This window comes from Berghia stephanieae, chromosome 13 (genome assembly GCF_034508935.2).
Source record: "Berghia stephanieae isolate SIO BIC M18660-M18661 chromosome 13, UCSD_Bste_1.3, whole genome shotgun sequence".
NCBI lineage: Eukaryota > Metazoa > Mollusca > Gastropoda > Nudibranchia > Aeolidiidae > Berghia > Berghia stephanieae.
The window spans coordinates 17239979-17257959 of record NC_088372.1 but is presented as its reverse complement, the minus strand read 5'-3'; the positions used below and the strand labels follow the sequence as shown (position 1 = coordinate 17257959).

The following is a 17981-nucleotide window of genomic DNA, read 5'->3' as shown; positions in this document are numbered from 1 at the left end:
TCATGTTATAGATTGAAATCCCCCTCACACAGTGGACTAAATATCATAGATATCATCAGTATATTTCTCTCTCAGGAAGACAGCAAAGTAGACTCACATTTTCACTACATTTATCATTTAAATCAAATGTTTCTGGAATCCCTACAACAACAATCAGACGTTGCAATTTATTATTATCCACACTAGTACATAGTACAAACTGTCTACTTTCTGTTGCACTAATGTTAATTCAGTTCAACAAATATGTAACAAGTGTAGGGGTGGGGTATCAAATTTCACTGGGAATATCTAGCAGTCTATGAGATGTCTAGGCTATCGTGGGTGATGAATTTGGACCAGTTACACAATGTAAACAATGTCATAATCATTTCCTGGACTCCCACTGACCATGGAACACTTTACTACACCGATTCTACAGTCTTATCATTAAAAGTTCCCACGAATATGGTAAAGGAGTGAAGAAGTCATACTTATTGTAGTACAGGAATATATATATATATATATATATATATATATATATATATATATATATTATATATATATATATATATATATATATATATATATATATATATATATACTCTGCAAGTAGCCCTACAATAATAGTTCTTAAAGACACATCTGTTACTGATTTAAGAAATATGAAATGAATGGGTTTATTTCATTCATGTCTCTGTTGATTGGTGTGGGAAGGTTTTATTCACCAGCTGCACTACTTGTACATTGTGAATATTGTCTGAATATCTCTTAATTCCTAGGAGGTGCCACCATCATTTTCTCTATCTTGGCTATGTTTGAGTACCCCCCCCCCCCCCCCCCCCCCCCACACACACACACACACCTTCCCCTCTTCTTATTTTCCCCAGTCAAACTTGCCTTTGTGGAATACTATATGTATCAACTGTTGATGTTATATCGTTGTTGTCAGTGATATGAATTCGGTGTAGTGTGAATGTGATGCATTTCGCTTAGCCTGTCTTTTACTTATGTATGTGTGTATATATGCAGGATGCATGTGTGTATGTATGCACGTGTGTGTGTGTGTGTGAGAGAGGAGAGAGAAGAGAGGAGAGAGAGAGAGAGAGAGAGAGAGAGAGAGAGAGAGAGAGAGAAGAAAGTGAGGAGAGAGGAGGAGTGAGTGAGTGAGTGAGGAGAGAGAGAGAAGAGAGAGAGTGAGAGGGGAGAGAGAGAGAGAGAGAGAGAGGAGAGAGAGAGAGAGAGAGAGAGAGAGAGAGAGAGAGAGAGAGGATGCCTTTTTCTACCATATTCATTGTTTGTATTATCTACTTCGCCACTGTGATGGTGTTGTTGTTTGGTGTAATGACGATGATTTTGTTTCTATTTGTTATAGTGAAGTAAAACCTACACACACAATATATTGCTTTTTTGTTCTTTAGGAGTGTGTTAAATTGTTTAATCCACTTATCTCCATACTTTTAAATATATTATAAAATACAAATGAAGAGAACATACTTGATGTCCAGCCCATTACATTTATGACCATTAAAAACGTAGTTAAAATGTGTTGAATCAGGAAATGAATGTTTTACTTTGTGTAATAATATTGAGACTGGACAAAGCATTAATTAGTTTCGGAATCCAACGTCTGATTTTAAAGATTTGAATTTTTTATTGTCCGCAAAACAACAAAAATATTTTAAAATAGTAGGGATTTTAAATTGCTTATAAAACCTATCAGAATAATCACAATAAAACGAAAAAAAAAACAACATTACGAGTGAAAATAGTACTATCTCTTCCATTAGTTAATATTTTTATAATGTAAGTGGTCATCTAGATATGGTGTTATATTACATCACGAAAATGCAATACTTTGTGTCTTAACCCTCAAAAAGGGGAATCCCTGTCCAGGTACCCAATTTTACAGCATGCAGCTGCTGTTGTCAGTCACTTGCTGGGTTCCAGCAGTATAACTAAGTGATCCGATTTTATGAAGAAATAAACAGCAGTGAGGTATGACTATATTTAAATATTTCTATTTGTGGTAACTATTTCAAGAATGTGTAGAGCATGAAAAGTTACTACGAGTGAACAATGTTGTTGTGTTTGAAATAAAAACAATATGACGACCGTCTTCTACACAAAAAACGAATTGTTGATATTGGACAAACAACAATCAAAACAAATCATCGAAATGGTTTTATTGTTTCAATCAAGAAAAGAGAAACAGGAAAAGGTGGAGGCGTCAAGCAAAGAATTCGAAGAACTGGTAAAGTACCACTACCTATGATTATACTTTCAAACGTTCGATCTATCAGAAACAAAGCGGACAGTATTAGCGCGTTGTGTAAATTTGATCCTTATTATGAAAACTCAAGCATACTGTGTTTTACAGAGTCATGGCTTTCAGACTTAGACACAGATAAAAGTGTAGAATTGGAAAATTTTATAATACATAGGCGTGTCAGAGATAGCTCAATGACAGGAAAACAAAAAGGTGGTGGTATTTGTGTGTATGTCAACAAAAACTGGTACAAAAGCTGTCGAACTACACGTTCATTATGTGAAAAGGACATCTTGCTCATTTCCCTCTCTCTTAGACCCCACTATTTACCTCGGGAATTTCCACTTATTTATGTCATTGCTGTGTCCTGATGCGAATGCTAACACAGCTTTACAGGTAATTGAAGAGGAATCATTTAATTTTTTACGAAAACATCCTGATGCCCCCGTAATAATTCTTGGTGATTTCAATCACTGCCCCCCTATAAATTCTTTTTATCAACACGTCTCTGTTCCTACCAGACGAGATAAAACCCTGGATCTGTGCTATACAAATATTAAAAATGCATACAGAAGCGTTCAAAAAGTAAAAATAGGAAATTGAGATCACAATAGTGTGTTGTTGATTCCAACCTACAAAACAAAATTAAGACAACATAAAACGATTGTCTTTGGTCAACAGAAAATATAAACAAACTCCAAGGTTGTTTTGACTGCACAATATGGGATGTCTGATAACATGTCACTGGACAAGTGGGTCGATGTTGTCACGTCTTATATTCATTTCTGTTGTGACTTGTGTGTGGACACTAAAAGGATTAAAATATTTAACAACAACAAACCTCAGGTGAACAAACGAGTTAAGTTATTTATAAATATGAAGAAAATCGCTCATATAAGTGGGGACAAAAACAAGAAGCATGAGGCAGAAAAACAATTAAAGAGGGTAATTTATGAAGAAACATGTAAATATAAAGATAAAATGGAAACAAACCTTAAAAATTCAAATGCATCGCAGGCGTGGAGGATGATTAAAGAAATGGGTGGCGTTAACAACAAAAAGACAGATTTTAACAATGACACACATATGAATATCGAGGAATTAAATAAGTTTTACTGTCGATTCGACACCATTGACAACATACTTTCAAAAATTAATATCATAACAAAAAATGTGTCTCCTCCGCCAGAAATCGAAGAAGAGGCGGTCATCAATGTTATAAAGTTATGTAAAAAGAAAAAAGCACCAGGTCTAGATGGACTTAGTGGGGAACTCATTTCAAATTGTAACAACCAACTAGCTGTCCCTTTCTTGCCTATTTTCCAACGTTCAATAAATGTGATTCGACAGCATTTTGTTGCGAACCAAGAAAAGAAAATCCAAAGACGTATGTCAGAAATTAGCAAGACACACAATATTATTCTGGCTGTTAAAAGATGTGGTGGACCTTGTGTTTCTCCACATGATGTTGATTCTTTAATTTCAAAGATAAATTTACAGAAAGCATCTTCTGCAAAGATCAAAGAAGCGATTCGTAATGAGATTCGTTATCAGAAGTTAGTACTTAATAAAAAGAACCTTAAACTTGGCACACTACAATTTATGGTAGATTCTTTAAAAGCTGAGTTAGGTTGTCCATACTTAATTGGCTTATGTATTTTTATTGTCTGAATACAGAATCATTGCTTTTATATGTAGTTGCTCATGTTGAGGAGTATCAATGCATGATTGGCCTATTTGCATTGTGTTATTGGTCGTTCTCAGAGAGATGATTTACAAGGAAAAAAATATCATCTCGCCAAACCAATAACTAGACATTTGACTGCTTCCCTCCCAACAGGACTCCGGCTAGGGCCAGGACAAAACCAAGTAATTTCATTCCAAGACAAAGACAGAATGTAAGTTGGAAAACAGATATACAAGGATAGAAGACACAGTATGTACCTCCATGTCCACTGTGGAAGGCCAGGAACCCCACCCAGGATTCCACCGTCAAATCATAAAAACAGATGCATATCCACCTCGCTTCCCTCTTATGTTGCCTTTAAACAATCAATAGTTTCATATTTTTTTAAAATCAACTCACCTATACCGACCAACCCTGTAGTATAGCCAAGCAGGTTCTCGAATGGAACCCACAGGGCAAGAGGAAACGGGGTCGTCCAAAACAGACTTGGAGTAGAAGCCTTCACCAAGATTTGTGCGTCTCCAATCTTACCTGGAGTGAGGCAAATGTCTGTGCCAAGGACAGAAGAAGATGGAAAAGTGCTGTTGATGCCCTATGCTCCGCCAGGAGCCAAGAAGCATAAGTCAAGTAAGTCATACCGACCAAGGTCAGCCGGAAGATTTGAATAAGCCAGTTTTCCTACGAAAAGGGGCATTCCTGCTCTATGCAATAGTACAAAAGCTTGATTTGAGTTCAAATAATGGCTCTATAACTTTGAATTCTGCCATGACCGTACCACAACCCTTTTATCTCTGATGTCACTCCAACCATTGTATGACCTTTGAAGGAACACCTGTTTGTCATGCATCATTACTTTGGAACAAATAGTTGCCATTTTATCTAAATCCCTGAAAGGGACCCGTTTATTGACTGGAAGATAAATCACATGATCCATGAGATAACGCGCTTCAGGCGTTGGATGGTCGTGAAAACAGTGGCTTTTTAAATGACTACCTCTGTTTCTGGTCAAGAATTGTAGATTCATACGTGCGTCCTTGGCAAAAGCCGGACTAGTCTCTGAATATATTTCAAGGTCAGATGATTGTGTTCTACATTTTTTAAAGCATGTACTGTTTGTTACTTGAGTAGAATCAGTTTTATAAGCAGCACCTGTCACCAACGATGTAGATGATCCTGCTTTGTTCGTATTACTGAGCTCAGTAGTATTACTATATGCTGCTTTATCAATGCCTTTTGCAGATGATACATTGTAAGTGGCATCCCCTTGATGTGTAGGTCTCCGGGGAGCGTAGTCCCCCTCTATTAAAGCCAACTGTGTAGAGCCAGTGTATGCTGACACACCAAGAATGTTGAGGTGCTTAACAGTTTCTTCAGCATTTTTCTGTGGACACAAGAAAAGGAAACAAAATGAAGAATGTGGCCTATGAGGGCAGTAGAAGAGTAATATTGAGTATGGAAACTTAACAAAATAAAAAATAAAAATTAAAAAAGAATCTGCTAAAGATTATAACGTTATCTTTGCTTTGTGTTTGTTTTTTTTTTATCAGGGTCATTGGTCAAACTTGGCAACGGTTACTTCATTTGAAAGTGTGGCATACCAAATATATTCCTCTAAAAGCAAGATACATTGCTATTAGTTCAATCATTAAAAAACAATAATAAAACTTGTAAAAAAAAAAATTTAATAACAATAATAATAATAATAATAATAATAAAAATAATAATAATAATAATAATAATAATAATAATAATAATAATAATAATAATAATAATAATAATTAAAAAATAATACTAATACTAATAAAATAATACTAAAACTAATAAAAATATGATAATAATAATAATAATAATAATAATTAATAATAATAATAATAATAATAATAATAATAATAATAATAATAATAATAATAATAATAATAATAATAATAATAATAATACAACAACAACAACAACAACAACAACAACAACAATAATAATAATAATAATAATAATAATAATAATAATAATAATAATAATAATAATAATAATAATAATAATAATAATAATAAAAATAATAATAAACTGATAAATTTGTCTCTTACCCTCATTAATGCAAGGGTTTAACAGAGTTATTGCTATCTCTAGGCTTAGGCCATTTCAGCGCAAGTGTAAGGAAAATATTACACGATTATATAAAAAAAGATTGTGTGCTCTTTAAATAGCCATGAAGAGGTGAGACAAGAGGATGAGTTGAAAAAGAGAACTGACAATTATCATCAGAAACTTATTTTAACTGTTGCATTATAGAATCACGAACACTATTTTCCAGCAATGTTGTATCATAAATAGCTCTTTCTTCATTTCATGATAGAAGGGAAACAATTTCTTAATGATGTATAGCATATCAATGGCATAGCTGGCATCTTTTCAAAGAGCTAAAATGGGACAATCCAATGCACAATACTGTCATGGCCCAAAACAGCGGAATGTTTGGACTATTACATAATAATATAATCTAAGATTGAGAGATTTTTTTCTTTTCCTTTTAATTTGCTAGTCAAAAAAAGCATAATGTTGGGACATGCAAGGGTAATTTATATATATATATAAATTATAAACAATTTCATTTTGTTTTTGTTAAATATTTCTCAAATTGCCAAATGGGGACAGTCCTGATTTTATCAAGACAGTTGGCAACCATGCAATGTCGTCTGCCGCAACCGCTGTACTGTACTCAGGAATTTATTTTTTGGAAAAAAAAAAAGTGTTTGGGGTCAAACTTATTCTATACAGCCCATGTTAAATGTTTGCCAACGAGCAGAGAATTGCTGGCAAATCTATCGTTTATTCTTTACAAATTAATATATGAGTAACATGCAAACCTTTTATTTATAATTAAGGATAATTGTATCACTTGTGCTTATGGATTGCCCATTATACAATGTGCAACGTTCGAACCACTGGGTCACCCCTACAACACTCAACACAAAGCTCTATGGCGAGGCTGAGGACCTAAACCGGACCACAGACTTCATAGCAGATATCGGACTGCAGCCATAGATGTCCATCAGAGGAACGAAGAAGAAGAAGAAGTATCACTTGTTTACTCAAACGATTATTTTGAAAATCAGTTATGGCAAAATATTATGTAATTTGATTGTTTATAAAATCTGCAAGAGCATTATAATTATAGTTGATCATTGGAAATTGGGAATAGCCATCTTGCTGTCATGTTGTCAGATTCTTTTGTGCGCACCTAGACTTTATTACCGATGCATCATTTGTTGAGGAGTGACCTTGGCTGACAATTAGAGAAACTGCACATTCTTGGAGCAGATCAGTTTTCTAACTGACTAGAGACATTCATTGATACTCAACCATGAAGTGTTACTTTTCCATTTCATGAAACAGCCCACTTTGGATAATCGCAACATTTCCCAAGAAACAGAATTAATTATATATATAATTCACTGGTTAATTGCAACAAACTTTGATTAATCGCAACAAATTTTCGACTTCAAAAAGTGGCAAATTCAAGAAATCAATCAAACAAAATACATATCATGATTAATTTCATCATGACAGGTTGTAGAATTGAGATGAGCGTAGTTTTTGCTTGCTGTCTCTCATCACGGCTAATCTTTTTGTCTCTCACAAATGTTGAGAATAAAAAAAATGAAAGTGAATCCAATCTGAATAAGATGTCAGCTTGCATCAAAGCTGCTTTTGCTTGTCAAATTCTACACAGGGCTGCCATATGGTTTTTATTTCAATCAAATTGTGGTGACTCAGAAAAATGTTTACAACAACTGGTTTGAGACTCCATTCATGTTTAAAATGTTGCAATAATGGACAGGAAACTCAACTACGGTTAACGGCAACTTCGGTTAACCGCAACATTTTTGCTGATCCCAAGGGGTTGCGATTATCCGGAGTGGACTGTATAAATATATAAGGGAGTCAACTTTGTAATGACATTCAAACGTATTACTCAGAAACGAGTTACATCCCTTAACTTTACTGTCTAAACCATTGTAGAAGTGTTCTGAATTTTTCGGTTTAATTTCTTTCAAATCTTTTACAGCATATTCTGAAAGTTTCAGTGTTCATCAACACTCATAGGACAAAGTTCTAATATTGGCCATCAGCCACCCTCTTGATATAGTGCTGCAGTTAGCTGAATTATGTGAAATCACATGATCACGACATTATAACACGAGAGAGTCCATGGATATGTGCATTTGCATTAAAATTATCATCCACAAATTTAATGCTGATTTTTTAAAATTTTGTACATTAGAATCTAATATAATAATCAGGTACTCTTATATGATACAACTCACTTCATGCGTTACAAAATGAAGATAATGATGATGATGATGATGATGATGATGATGATGATGATGATGATGATGATTATTATGATGATGAAGGTACGAGACAAAGTTGCTAGATTTATCATGTTTTCTAAACATGCAATCAAATACAGCCATGACTCTCCAATCCGAACACCTCAGTTCCAAGCATTTTGTCCAGATTACAGAGACATCTGGATAGTGGAATCCATCCCTTAAGTGTACAAATAAAGAGCCAATTTATACTTACTAAAATGACAGGAAACAGCCAATGGTTGTTTACTTCCACATCCATCCCAACAGGTATAATGACACCCTTCAGGCGGGACAGAAAGTACTCCCCTTTTGCCCTGCTGACACTGAAAGCCTCGGGGTTGAAAGTCGTGTGAGTATAAAGCATAGTGGAAAGCAAGGCCGGACTAGGCTGCTGTCGGATCATGTCTATTAAAGATTCTTGGGCAAAACCCCTGATGTGATTAACAAACAACTCCTTTGGGTCAAACCCAACCTGATACAATGCCTGACTTGCGTGGGGTATAGGCCAGGTATAACAAAGAGTATAGAGTAACAAATATTTCAAAACCTTCTTGAGGTACGTCTGATTGGTCTGAATTGGGTACTGAGATTGAATCGCCTCCATCTTTTTCCAAATTTGAACATCTCGGACTTTGGCGATGGAACCTCCGAATGAAGTAGAATATTTTATCGTTCCAAAACTAAATAAGGAAATGTCAGAACTTGTATGGCCGAGGTGAGAAAATCCACAGAAGCCTTCAGCACAGTCCTCGATGACATGCAAGCCATATTTGTCGGCCACAGCCAAGATCGGGCAAATGTCCACCCATCTGCCAAACAAATGGGCCACTAAGATTGCTACTGTTTTCCTTGTTATCACTTTTACCAGGTCTTTTTCAGTTGGTCCCAAGGTGTTGATGGCAATGTCCACCGGAATGACTCTCAGCTCGTGGTGACGAATAATCTGAGCAACATCCTTGGAAGAAAGTTTTTTTAAAATAATAATTAAGTTCCTGCCGGCATAAATCACATAGGGATTTTGCAAATATATAATGTACAAATGGTACTGTTATGAAAGGATTCAAATTGCCATACTACCTTTATAAAAACAACTATTTGCTGGCTATTTCATTGAAAAGAAGAAATTATGATTTGAAAGAAATTTGCTGATGGTGACAAGGAGTTAAAAAGCAAGAACATGTTGAACAATTACCTATAATAAGCCTCATTTTTACTGCATTAACTCCCACTCCCACCTTTAAGCAATTGAAAAGATTAATTAAAATTATCATTGATACTCTAGCTAACTTCTGAAGAGTGAGAACAAGGACCTGTAAGTTCCATCACACAACTCTCTCAATGTCAATACGTTGATTGGGAGGGAGGGGGGTGTTAAATTACTTATGATTTTTGTTTGTTTTGCTCAATACTGATTGCAATTTGATATCATTATACCTGTATATTGGGGGTCCCAATAGCTCATTTGGTATAGCACTCGCTTCACATGCAAAGGGACCAAGGTAGATCCCGAGTGCAGTCGAGATTTTTTTCTGAGCCCCCTGTCCACCCAGCAGTGAATGGGGAGATGTCTGTTAGATTTGGTGGAAAGTACTTTGCAATAGACTAGTGTTCAATCAAAAGGATAGCAAGCAATTGCTACTGTGTTTCAGGTTTTATAGAAACCGGCTCCATGGGCTCTGAAGGACTACTTTTTTTATACCTGAATATTTACAGCAGTCATTATGACCTCTGAACCATGGGGGTAAGCTTGTGCTTGTAGATATAAGTCGAGCCCACTCCTCACTGACAGACATGGTAACACAAGCCGTGAGTTGGCCTGAGTCGTCCATAGTTTCTCCAGTTTGGATATCACAGCTTGTCTATCACCCTCACGGCTTGACAAACAAAAACTGATGGCTTTAGAGAAGTGACTGGGGCTTGAATCTAGTGGAGAAAGGAAATGAACAGTGTAATTAAGTTATTTCTTTGGTTTTTGTATTGAGGCTTTTTTTTTCAATATTAGTGGGGGAGGGGGAAGTGATTCAGGAAAATATTTTCCCCTGCTTTTTCCGAGGTTTTTCCAGGCTCTGGGGAGAATTTTAAGGTAGTATTTTCAAGCATGCTCATCAAATCTAGACCAGTTACCACTACCAGTAGTGTGTTCGATGAGGGATATACCGGTATCTGTGGAGACCTTGAATCGACAAAGCTTTCAAATTCTAAAAGAAATGGCTTATTGAATAATAAAATGTGTACAAGTACATCGCTGTAACCTTGACCTACAGTACCGTTTTCATAAACGAAACATACAAATTCTAAGCCGATCGTTCACAGGTTGGGTAATGATGACGCGGAAGAATACATGTTGGGTTGTTGTGTTCACCTGGATTTTTCTCAGGATCTTTTCCCTTTTACCGGTCCAAGGCAATTTTCACAGAATTTCCCGACTTTTCCAAATCAAACTCCTGGCTTTTCCTGGTTTTCCCGGCCCACTTCGAGGCCTGTAGACGGAGATACCACGTGCAATTTATGCATGTGTCTTAGTCTGAGACCACGAAAAAGTTCCAACCAGATATAAAAGAGATACACTCAATTGTTCATATAACAAATTTCAATTATTTTTTTTTAAATACACAGTGTATTAATAAATGATTTACAACGAAAAAATATATAATCTCAGACATATAAAGGAACCATACATTGGAAAGTTTTCCTTTCAACTAAGGACCTACGTCAAGTAAAATGAAAACCAAATAATCTTATTCCAGAAAGACAAGCAATGAATACAAATAGGGGGAAAGAAAAGAATGACCTTTAACACCTATCACAGGATATTCAAAGGCCTTACTCTATCACCACTTGACTAATCACCAATAAATTACAGACTTTAATCAACTAATGTCTAAAGACAATTTTGGGCATCAGTTGGAGGGATAAAATTAGAAGCAAAGATCTTTGGGAAGCTGCCAACCTACAACTTATATTATATATATTTATACAAACAGAACGAGGAAGTGGGATGGATAGATAGGCCATACACTCAGAAAACCTGCCTGCAATGTCACAAGACAGGCTCTGGCATGGAATCTCAAAGGAGGAAGAAGGTCACCTCGTAAGACACGAAAGTTTATGCAATACAATATTGCAGGGCACAGTAGAAGGCTGCCGAAAAAGAGGAAGACAGAGGAAAGTGTGGCAGGATAACATTAAAGATTGGACAGGACTGACGTGGAACAATCTAATGAGGAAAGCCCAAGACCGTGATGAGTGGCGTCGAATCGTGAACGTCTGCATTCCGAGAGTCCCCCCCCCCCCCCCCCCCCCCCCGACGACCAACCAGTCATGGGATAGAGTGAGTGAGTGAAGAAGACCAGGGAGGCCAAGAAATAGTTGGCGAAAAAGAACGGTGGAGGAAGCAAGGAGAGGCGGTGGTTACACATGGGAGCAGAGAAGATAGCCCAAGGAAGAGTCAAATAGCGGAGCCTCATTGATGGCCTATTAAATGCTCCAACTGGGGTTAACTCACTCAACCCTAACACCGAATATCCCGGTAGTTTACCCGGGTTACTTTTACCACATGCCTATATATTACATTTTCCTGAGACAAAGTATAGGCGTAGTATCAAAGCTAATGTCTTCAGCTTTTGCGTGTTAATGGCAGTTGAATAAAACCATGCTTATTTTTAATACATTTTTTCCCATTTCGAAAAGTAGCAAAAATCTCTAGGTCTGAGTGAGTTAAGGAAGTGAAGTCAATTTGAGCTTATCAGCAACCTGTGTAATTCATAATATTATGTGTGTTAAAATTTAGATAAATAATAAACTATTTCATATTGAAAATCTGTAAATTATTCAAATGTATGACCGAAAAAAAAAAAAACATTTAAAAAAAAGGTAAAGGGTTCTAATACATGTGCGAATACTTGGATTGGAAGGTCTTGGGTTCCAGCCCCGAGCACCACCTATTGAGTCCTTGGAAAAGGCTCTTTAATCACATTCTCTCACCGTAGTCAGGTGTAAAATGAGTACCTGGTCGCTAACATCAATGTCTCTGAACGAAAAAAATTATGTATCGCCTAACACGCGTCATGTCTCGTCCTCCGTGTTAGGTGTTGCTGTTGGCTAGAGACCCCCATGTCAAGCAATTTGAGCACGTTTAGTTGATTTTGCACTATGTAAAACCTCATATTTATTCTTAATACTAACCAATGATAAGAGAGTGATAAGGAAAACCCATAGCCGAGTTATATTAAAAGCTCCTGTGTTGATTGTCACTGTTGATGGCTTCTTCCACAGCATGGAAAATTCCATTGACCGAAATGCCTCCAAGTTCAAGGTGCATTATTCTCTCTATCTCTCTCTCCCTCTATTCAACTGCAAATTTCCTTGTCATTACAATAGATCCATGCTGCATCCAATGCCGGCAATTGGGGAACTGAAACCCATAAAAAAAATCAATGCTATCAATAACTTGACTTCCTTGATTATTCTAATTCAACAGAATTATTTCTTCTTCAAAGTAAATACAGTTTCCGGTCATGCCACTACAGTAGCTATCATGACTGACTCTCCACTGTTTTTCACAGCCTTGACCTTAGTACCTGCGGCTATGTATGTGGTCTAGTGGTATGACACTTGCTTTCGGATCGGAAGGTCCTGGGTTCGAGCCTCGCTCGACGCATAGTTGAGTCCTTGGAAAACTCTATACTCACATTCTCTCACAGCACTCAGGTGTAAAATGAGTACCTCGCCGTTAACAGCGTTGTCTTTGTACTTTTACCTGTCAAAAAAATTGTAATATCGCCAATATCGCCTAACAGTAACAGACGTCATGTCCCGTCCTACATGTTAAATGTGTCTGTTGACCAGGGACCCCTTGTAAAGCGCTTTGAGTGGGTATTGCACTTGATATATAAAAGCTCATTTATTTTTGTTTGGTACCTCCTACTCCTACAACCTCCGCCTACCTACTCATACGCCACGCATACTCCATCCACTTTCTTCGATTCTTTCTTATAACTTTAATTTTCAAACTGAAACATGAGATGCATGTATACCTTTAAACATCAGGTGCGCCATAGCTTTAACTCATTATCTTGATCTTGTTTCCTTCTATATTCTATTCTAATTCTATGCCTATTGCTCACGAATCACATCGCCATCATTCTTTTTCTGTGACTGCAATATACCACAACTAAAAGATTACTAGCTATCTTAATCTTTGTAAAGTTATGAATTAACTAGCTATCTATAACGAAAAAGACGGCCACAAGAAGCAAAAATAATTAGATCTAGGTATGGATTTCTCAAACGAATTCTGAATCCTACAAATTGCCGCGATTGAATCAACAACAATCAATTAGTGTCGAGCGGAAGTCTCGATGATACCTCAAGTCATCGGCCACCAACACTCAAAACTTCCCGAACTCGATGACCAAGGAAAAGTCGGGAATTCCCGAGAAGTCGCACTTCAACTGAGCTTTGGATGGCTTTTTTGTATTAAAACTTAAAATACATTAAATAAATTCACTTTGTATAATAATAAAACATTGATACCTATAACCATTTTGATCTATTTACGACGTTTGTGTTTTGTTAGCTGTTTAAAATATGATATAACGTCAATACCAATACCAATGACTAGGTATTGAATGAAAGCACCGATGACTAGAGCGATGCTCGAGACTTTTTTGAGTCTCGAGACTCAAAAAAGCATCGAGACGCAAAAAAGTCTCGAGCTTCGCTGGAATCATCGCCGACGAGAGAGGGGTGAACAATGCAGATAGTACACATTGTTAATAACGCGTGCGTCGCTCGCGCAGTATAGTCTCGAGACTCGGGACTCGGGACTCAATACGAGAAGCATCGAGACGAGAAAAGCATCGAGAACTGAGTGGAGGTCGGGAAGTTCTCAGTCGTCGATGACCTGACTTCTCAAAACCTAAAGCATAGGTGACCTTTTGGTGAATCGGATGCCCTCCCCTACAATCAATCAACAATCACTGAAATCACCATGCTATTTTTCTGATTTCAAGCTCGCAAGATTTCATTCACGAAGTAATGCTTACATAGATATAATGAGTGAAACTGTACCTCTGGCATTCGTAAATGTCCCCGTGTAGTAATAGTAAATACACGAAGGTTAGTGTGAATAGAATAGCTATCCCAAAAGAAAACAAAAAGATAATAATATGAATAAAGAGAGGACGAAAGAACAAAATTGGTATAACTTAGTACAGAGCGTTTCCACGATTTCACCATGTCTAATGCGTATCACAAATCTTCATCCAATCCTTGATCGAGTAGTACGGGCCAAACAATCATTTCACACAGTGCAATTTCGCGTATCGTTCAATTTAGTATTATTTTGTTTTACACCGCCACTTATTAAATATACATCACCGCCAAGGACAACTATACTAAAAGGACAATCATATGGAATCTTCAGGCAACGCTAGTGGGGGCCAACAAAAAATGTAGAGAATTTACACCAAAATAACAGCAGGGGCATTATATGGCAAGATCTACCTTTTTAGAGAGTGATTGTTAATTCTGGGTCCAAAAAAATATTTAATGATTATTATTATCAGAAGTGAATAGGAGTAGCCAAGAAATGGAAAGGATGAGTAGTTAGATATTCTAAATGGAGATAAAAAATATAAAGTGAGTAGATGTGACTCATATATAAGGGAACAACACAAAACAAACAACGTTTCGGCCCTTGGCCTTCGTCAGGATACAGTAAACAAAAACACAAACAAATATGTAAATTTACAAAATATCACATTTTGTCAAATGTGGAAATAAAGTTAATGTGAGGAAAGGGCGTCGAGTGTGGATGCAAGAAGTGGCGCGAGATAAGGAGAGAGAGAGAGGGGGGGGGGGGGAGAGAAAGAATGAGAGAGAGAGAGAGAAGAGAGAGAGAGAATGGAGAGGATCTGTATATGTTTGTGTATGTGTGTGTCCGTGTGCGTATGTCTGTGTTTGTGTATATATAGTAAAAGTAACTTCAAAAAGGTCTTAAAATGGGGATGGGGGTGAGAGAGCGATTGATTGGGTGGTTAGTATATTATACCAAATATATAAGTCACTGCCTCTCAATTCTATTTTTCGTCTTACTCACAATAGTGATTACTTATCACTAAATTATATCAATCAGTCTATGGAAGGATCGAAATTAACGTCACTTAGTTATGGCTTTAAGAGAGCCATTTTGGTGATGAGTTTTTACTAAATAATATTAATCAGACTATAAACGTTCAAGGTTACTTGTTGTATTGTGTGTTGGCGCTTAATGTGAGTATTTTACATAAACTCATAGAATCAATAACAGTTCAACGTTTACACACCATATGTTAATTTATTATTTATGTAGTAATATCTATAATAATGTAACATGTCCAGAGGAGAGACAGAGAAGGATAGAAAGAGAAAGATAGATAGATAGATAGATAGATAGATAGATAGATAGATAGATAGATAGATAGATAGATAGATAGATAGATAGATAGATAGAAAGCGAGAGAGAGAGAGAGAGAGAGAGAGAGAGAGAGAGAGAGAGAGAGAGAGTGGGGGGGGGGGGGGATGCTGTGTTTAAAAAAAATACTTGCGCTTTGTTTTCCACGACAGGCAGAATATTATGCCCATCGACTTGGCACATGACATTAGGGATTGACAGATGTCAAAAAGCCTTTACTACGAGATAATAGATTTGGTATTCATACCAACACACAAAAATTGGTGTATCTGTGAACATTAATAGTTTACCAAAAAATACAATAGAGCTGGGGGGGGGGGGGGGGGAGGGGGTAGTGACGGTGTTCAGTTTTTTAAATCAATAATAATAATAATAATAATAATAATAATAATAATAATAATAATAATAATAATAATAATAATAATAATAATAATAATAATAATAACGATAGTAATAATAATAATAATAATAATATTAATAATAATAGTAATAATAATAATAATAATAATAATAATAATAATAATAATAATAATAATAATAATAATAATAATAATAATAATAATAATAATAATAATAATATATAATAATATTAATAATAATAATAATAAATATTTATTGTTCACAAAATGGAAAATTGTACGTGGTTTACATTGCATCAAAATTTAAAACTGATTGTAAATGTTTTGATGTTATGCATTTTGGTAAAACACTCACGACATCTTCATTTGAATGTAACATAGCAGCACACACGTCTCTGTGTATCATCGAACGTTGACAGTCTGAATGATATAATTGAGTTGCAGGTTAATTATAAATATGGTCGTCTAAAAACAATTACAACAGGCTGAGTGTCCTCAACCTCGGTCCTTTCATCGATGCTATGTGTTTGAGTAAAGCAATCACAAAGAAAGTGAGCAAGAAGCAACTCTCCATCCCACAGATCTATGTGTAACCTTGAACGTTTATATTCTACCTTATATAATTTATTGAGAATTAAACACGAAAAGGGCTGTCAACAATAAGTGACACCAATCCAATAAACAAACGCACGATAATTGTGAAAAAAATTCAAGACTACGCTTTCTATCATGTCAAAAATGTCAAAAATATAATATATTTATAATTAATTTCTTCTCCATCGAATCGAAAATTACTGCAAGAATGAGGATGTCCCAATAGTTCAGTTGGTAGAGCACCCAGTTCACACAATGGTGTTACACGATCGATCCCGGGTGAAATAGATATTTTTTTTCTGATCCCCCCTCCCCCCCCCCCCTGTCCAATATACAGTGATTGGGTATCTGGGTATGTGAGATCCGACGGAAAGTACTTTGGGATAGACTAGCAAACTATCCCAAGGGTAACAACAGCTGTCCGTGGCACGCAATAGAAACAGTGATAACAACAAGATATGAAGTGAGTAGAAAAGTGCCAGAAGACAATAGAGAATAAAAAAATTTCGCGGCGGTGGTGGGGTTTGAACCTGCGACCTTATTGGTACGACAACTCCGCCTGGCAGGTGAGAGCGTGGCTCTACCGTGTGAGCTATCCACGAACACAAAAATATTCGTATCAAACCCAAGTCATTTCTAGATCCCTCTCTCACCCACTTCTGGAGATCGCCGATTCGTTCGCACACCACCTTCGCGAAGTTATTTTTGACCAGCAGTTAAGCTTAATAGCCAATATTCTCATCACAAACATATAACATAGAAACGATTGAGACATCGAGTATGCTCCGGTGAATGGGGTGAGTTTTTAATTCAGAAAAGTGAGTGGAGCAGGCACTTATGTTGGTAACAACAAGATATGAAGCGAGTAGAAAAGTGCCAGAAGACAATACAGAACAAAAATTTTTCGCGGCGGTGGTGGGGTTTGAACCTGCGACCTTATTGGTACGACAACTCCGCCTGGCAGGTGAGAGCGGGGCTCTACCGTGTGAGCTATCCACGAACACAAAAATATTCGTATCAAACCCAAGTCATTTCTAGATCCCTCTCTCACCCACTTCTGGAGATCGCCGATACGTTCGCACACCACCTTCGCGAAGTTATTTTTGAGGGACTTCTATCATGGAAAATTTTATATAATAGATTTGTGTGTATCTGATTGAGCAAGCATAATCAACTGCACTAATAAAGACAGACTGACAGACAGATTTGCAGAACATAGCTTGATTAAATGTCGGAAACAGGTGTTGACATAGACGGTGATCCTTTCCCC

At 36.5% G+C, this 17981-nt stretch overlaps 1 protein-coding gene across 1 annotated transcript; it reads right to left on the bottom strand.

The window, feature by feature from the left end:
* Positions 1 to 1152: 1152 nt before the first annotated feature.
* LOC144958876 (uncharacterized) lies at positions 1153 to 13661 on the bottom strand. The gene is made up of 5 exons (XM_078891130.1): positions 13339 to 13661; positions 12488 to 12716; positions 10002 to 10225; positions 8517 to 9257; positions 1153 to 5313 (listed from the first exon to the last, which is right to left on the bottom strand). Exons 2-5 carry the CDS (start codon positions 12516 to 12518, stop codon positions 4678 to 4680), a joined length of 1632 nt encoding a protein of 543 aa, XP_078747256.1. The 5' UTR covers positions 12519 to 12716; positions 13339 to 13661; the 3' UTR covers positions 1153 to 4677.
* Positions 13662 to 17981: the final 4320 nt, after the last annotated feature.

Excerpts from the sequence above, each read along its gene's own strand:
- LOC144958876 (XM_078891130.1), bottom strand. The coding sequence starts at position 12,518 with ATGGGTTTTCCTTATCACTCTCTTATCATTG. Across the intron at positions 10,226-12,487 it reads TTATCACTCTCTTATCATTG|ATTCAAGCCCCAGTCACTTC; the intron begins GTTAGTATTAAG and ends TTTCTCCACTAG. Across the intron at positions 9,258-10,001 it reads TGACTGCTGTAAATATTCAG|GATGTTGCTCAGATTATTCG; the intron begins GTATAAAAAAAG and ends CTTTCTTCCAAG.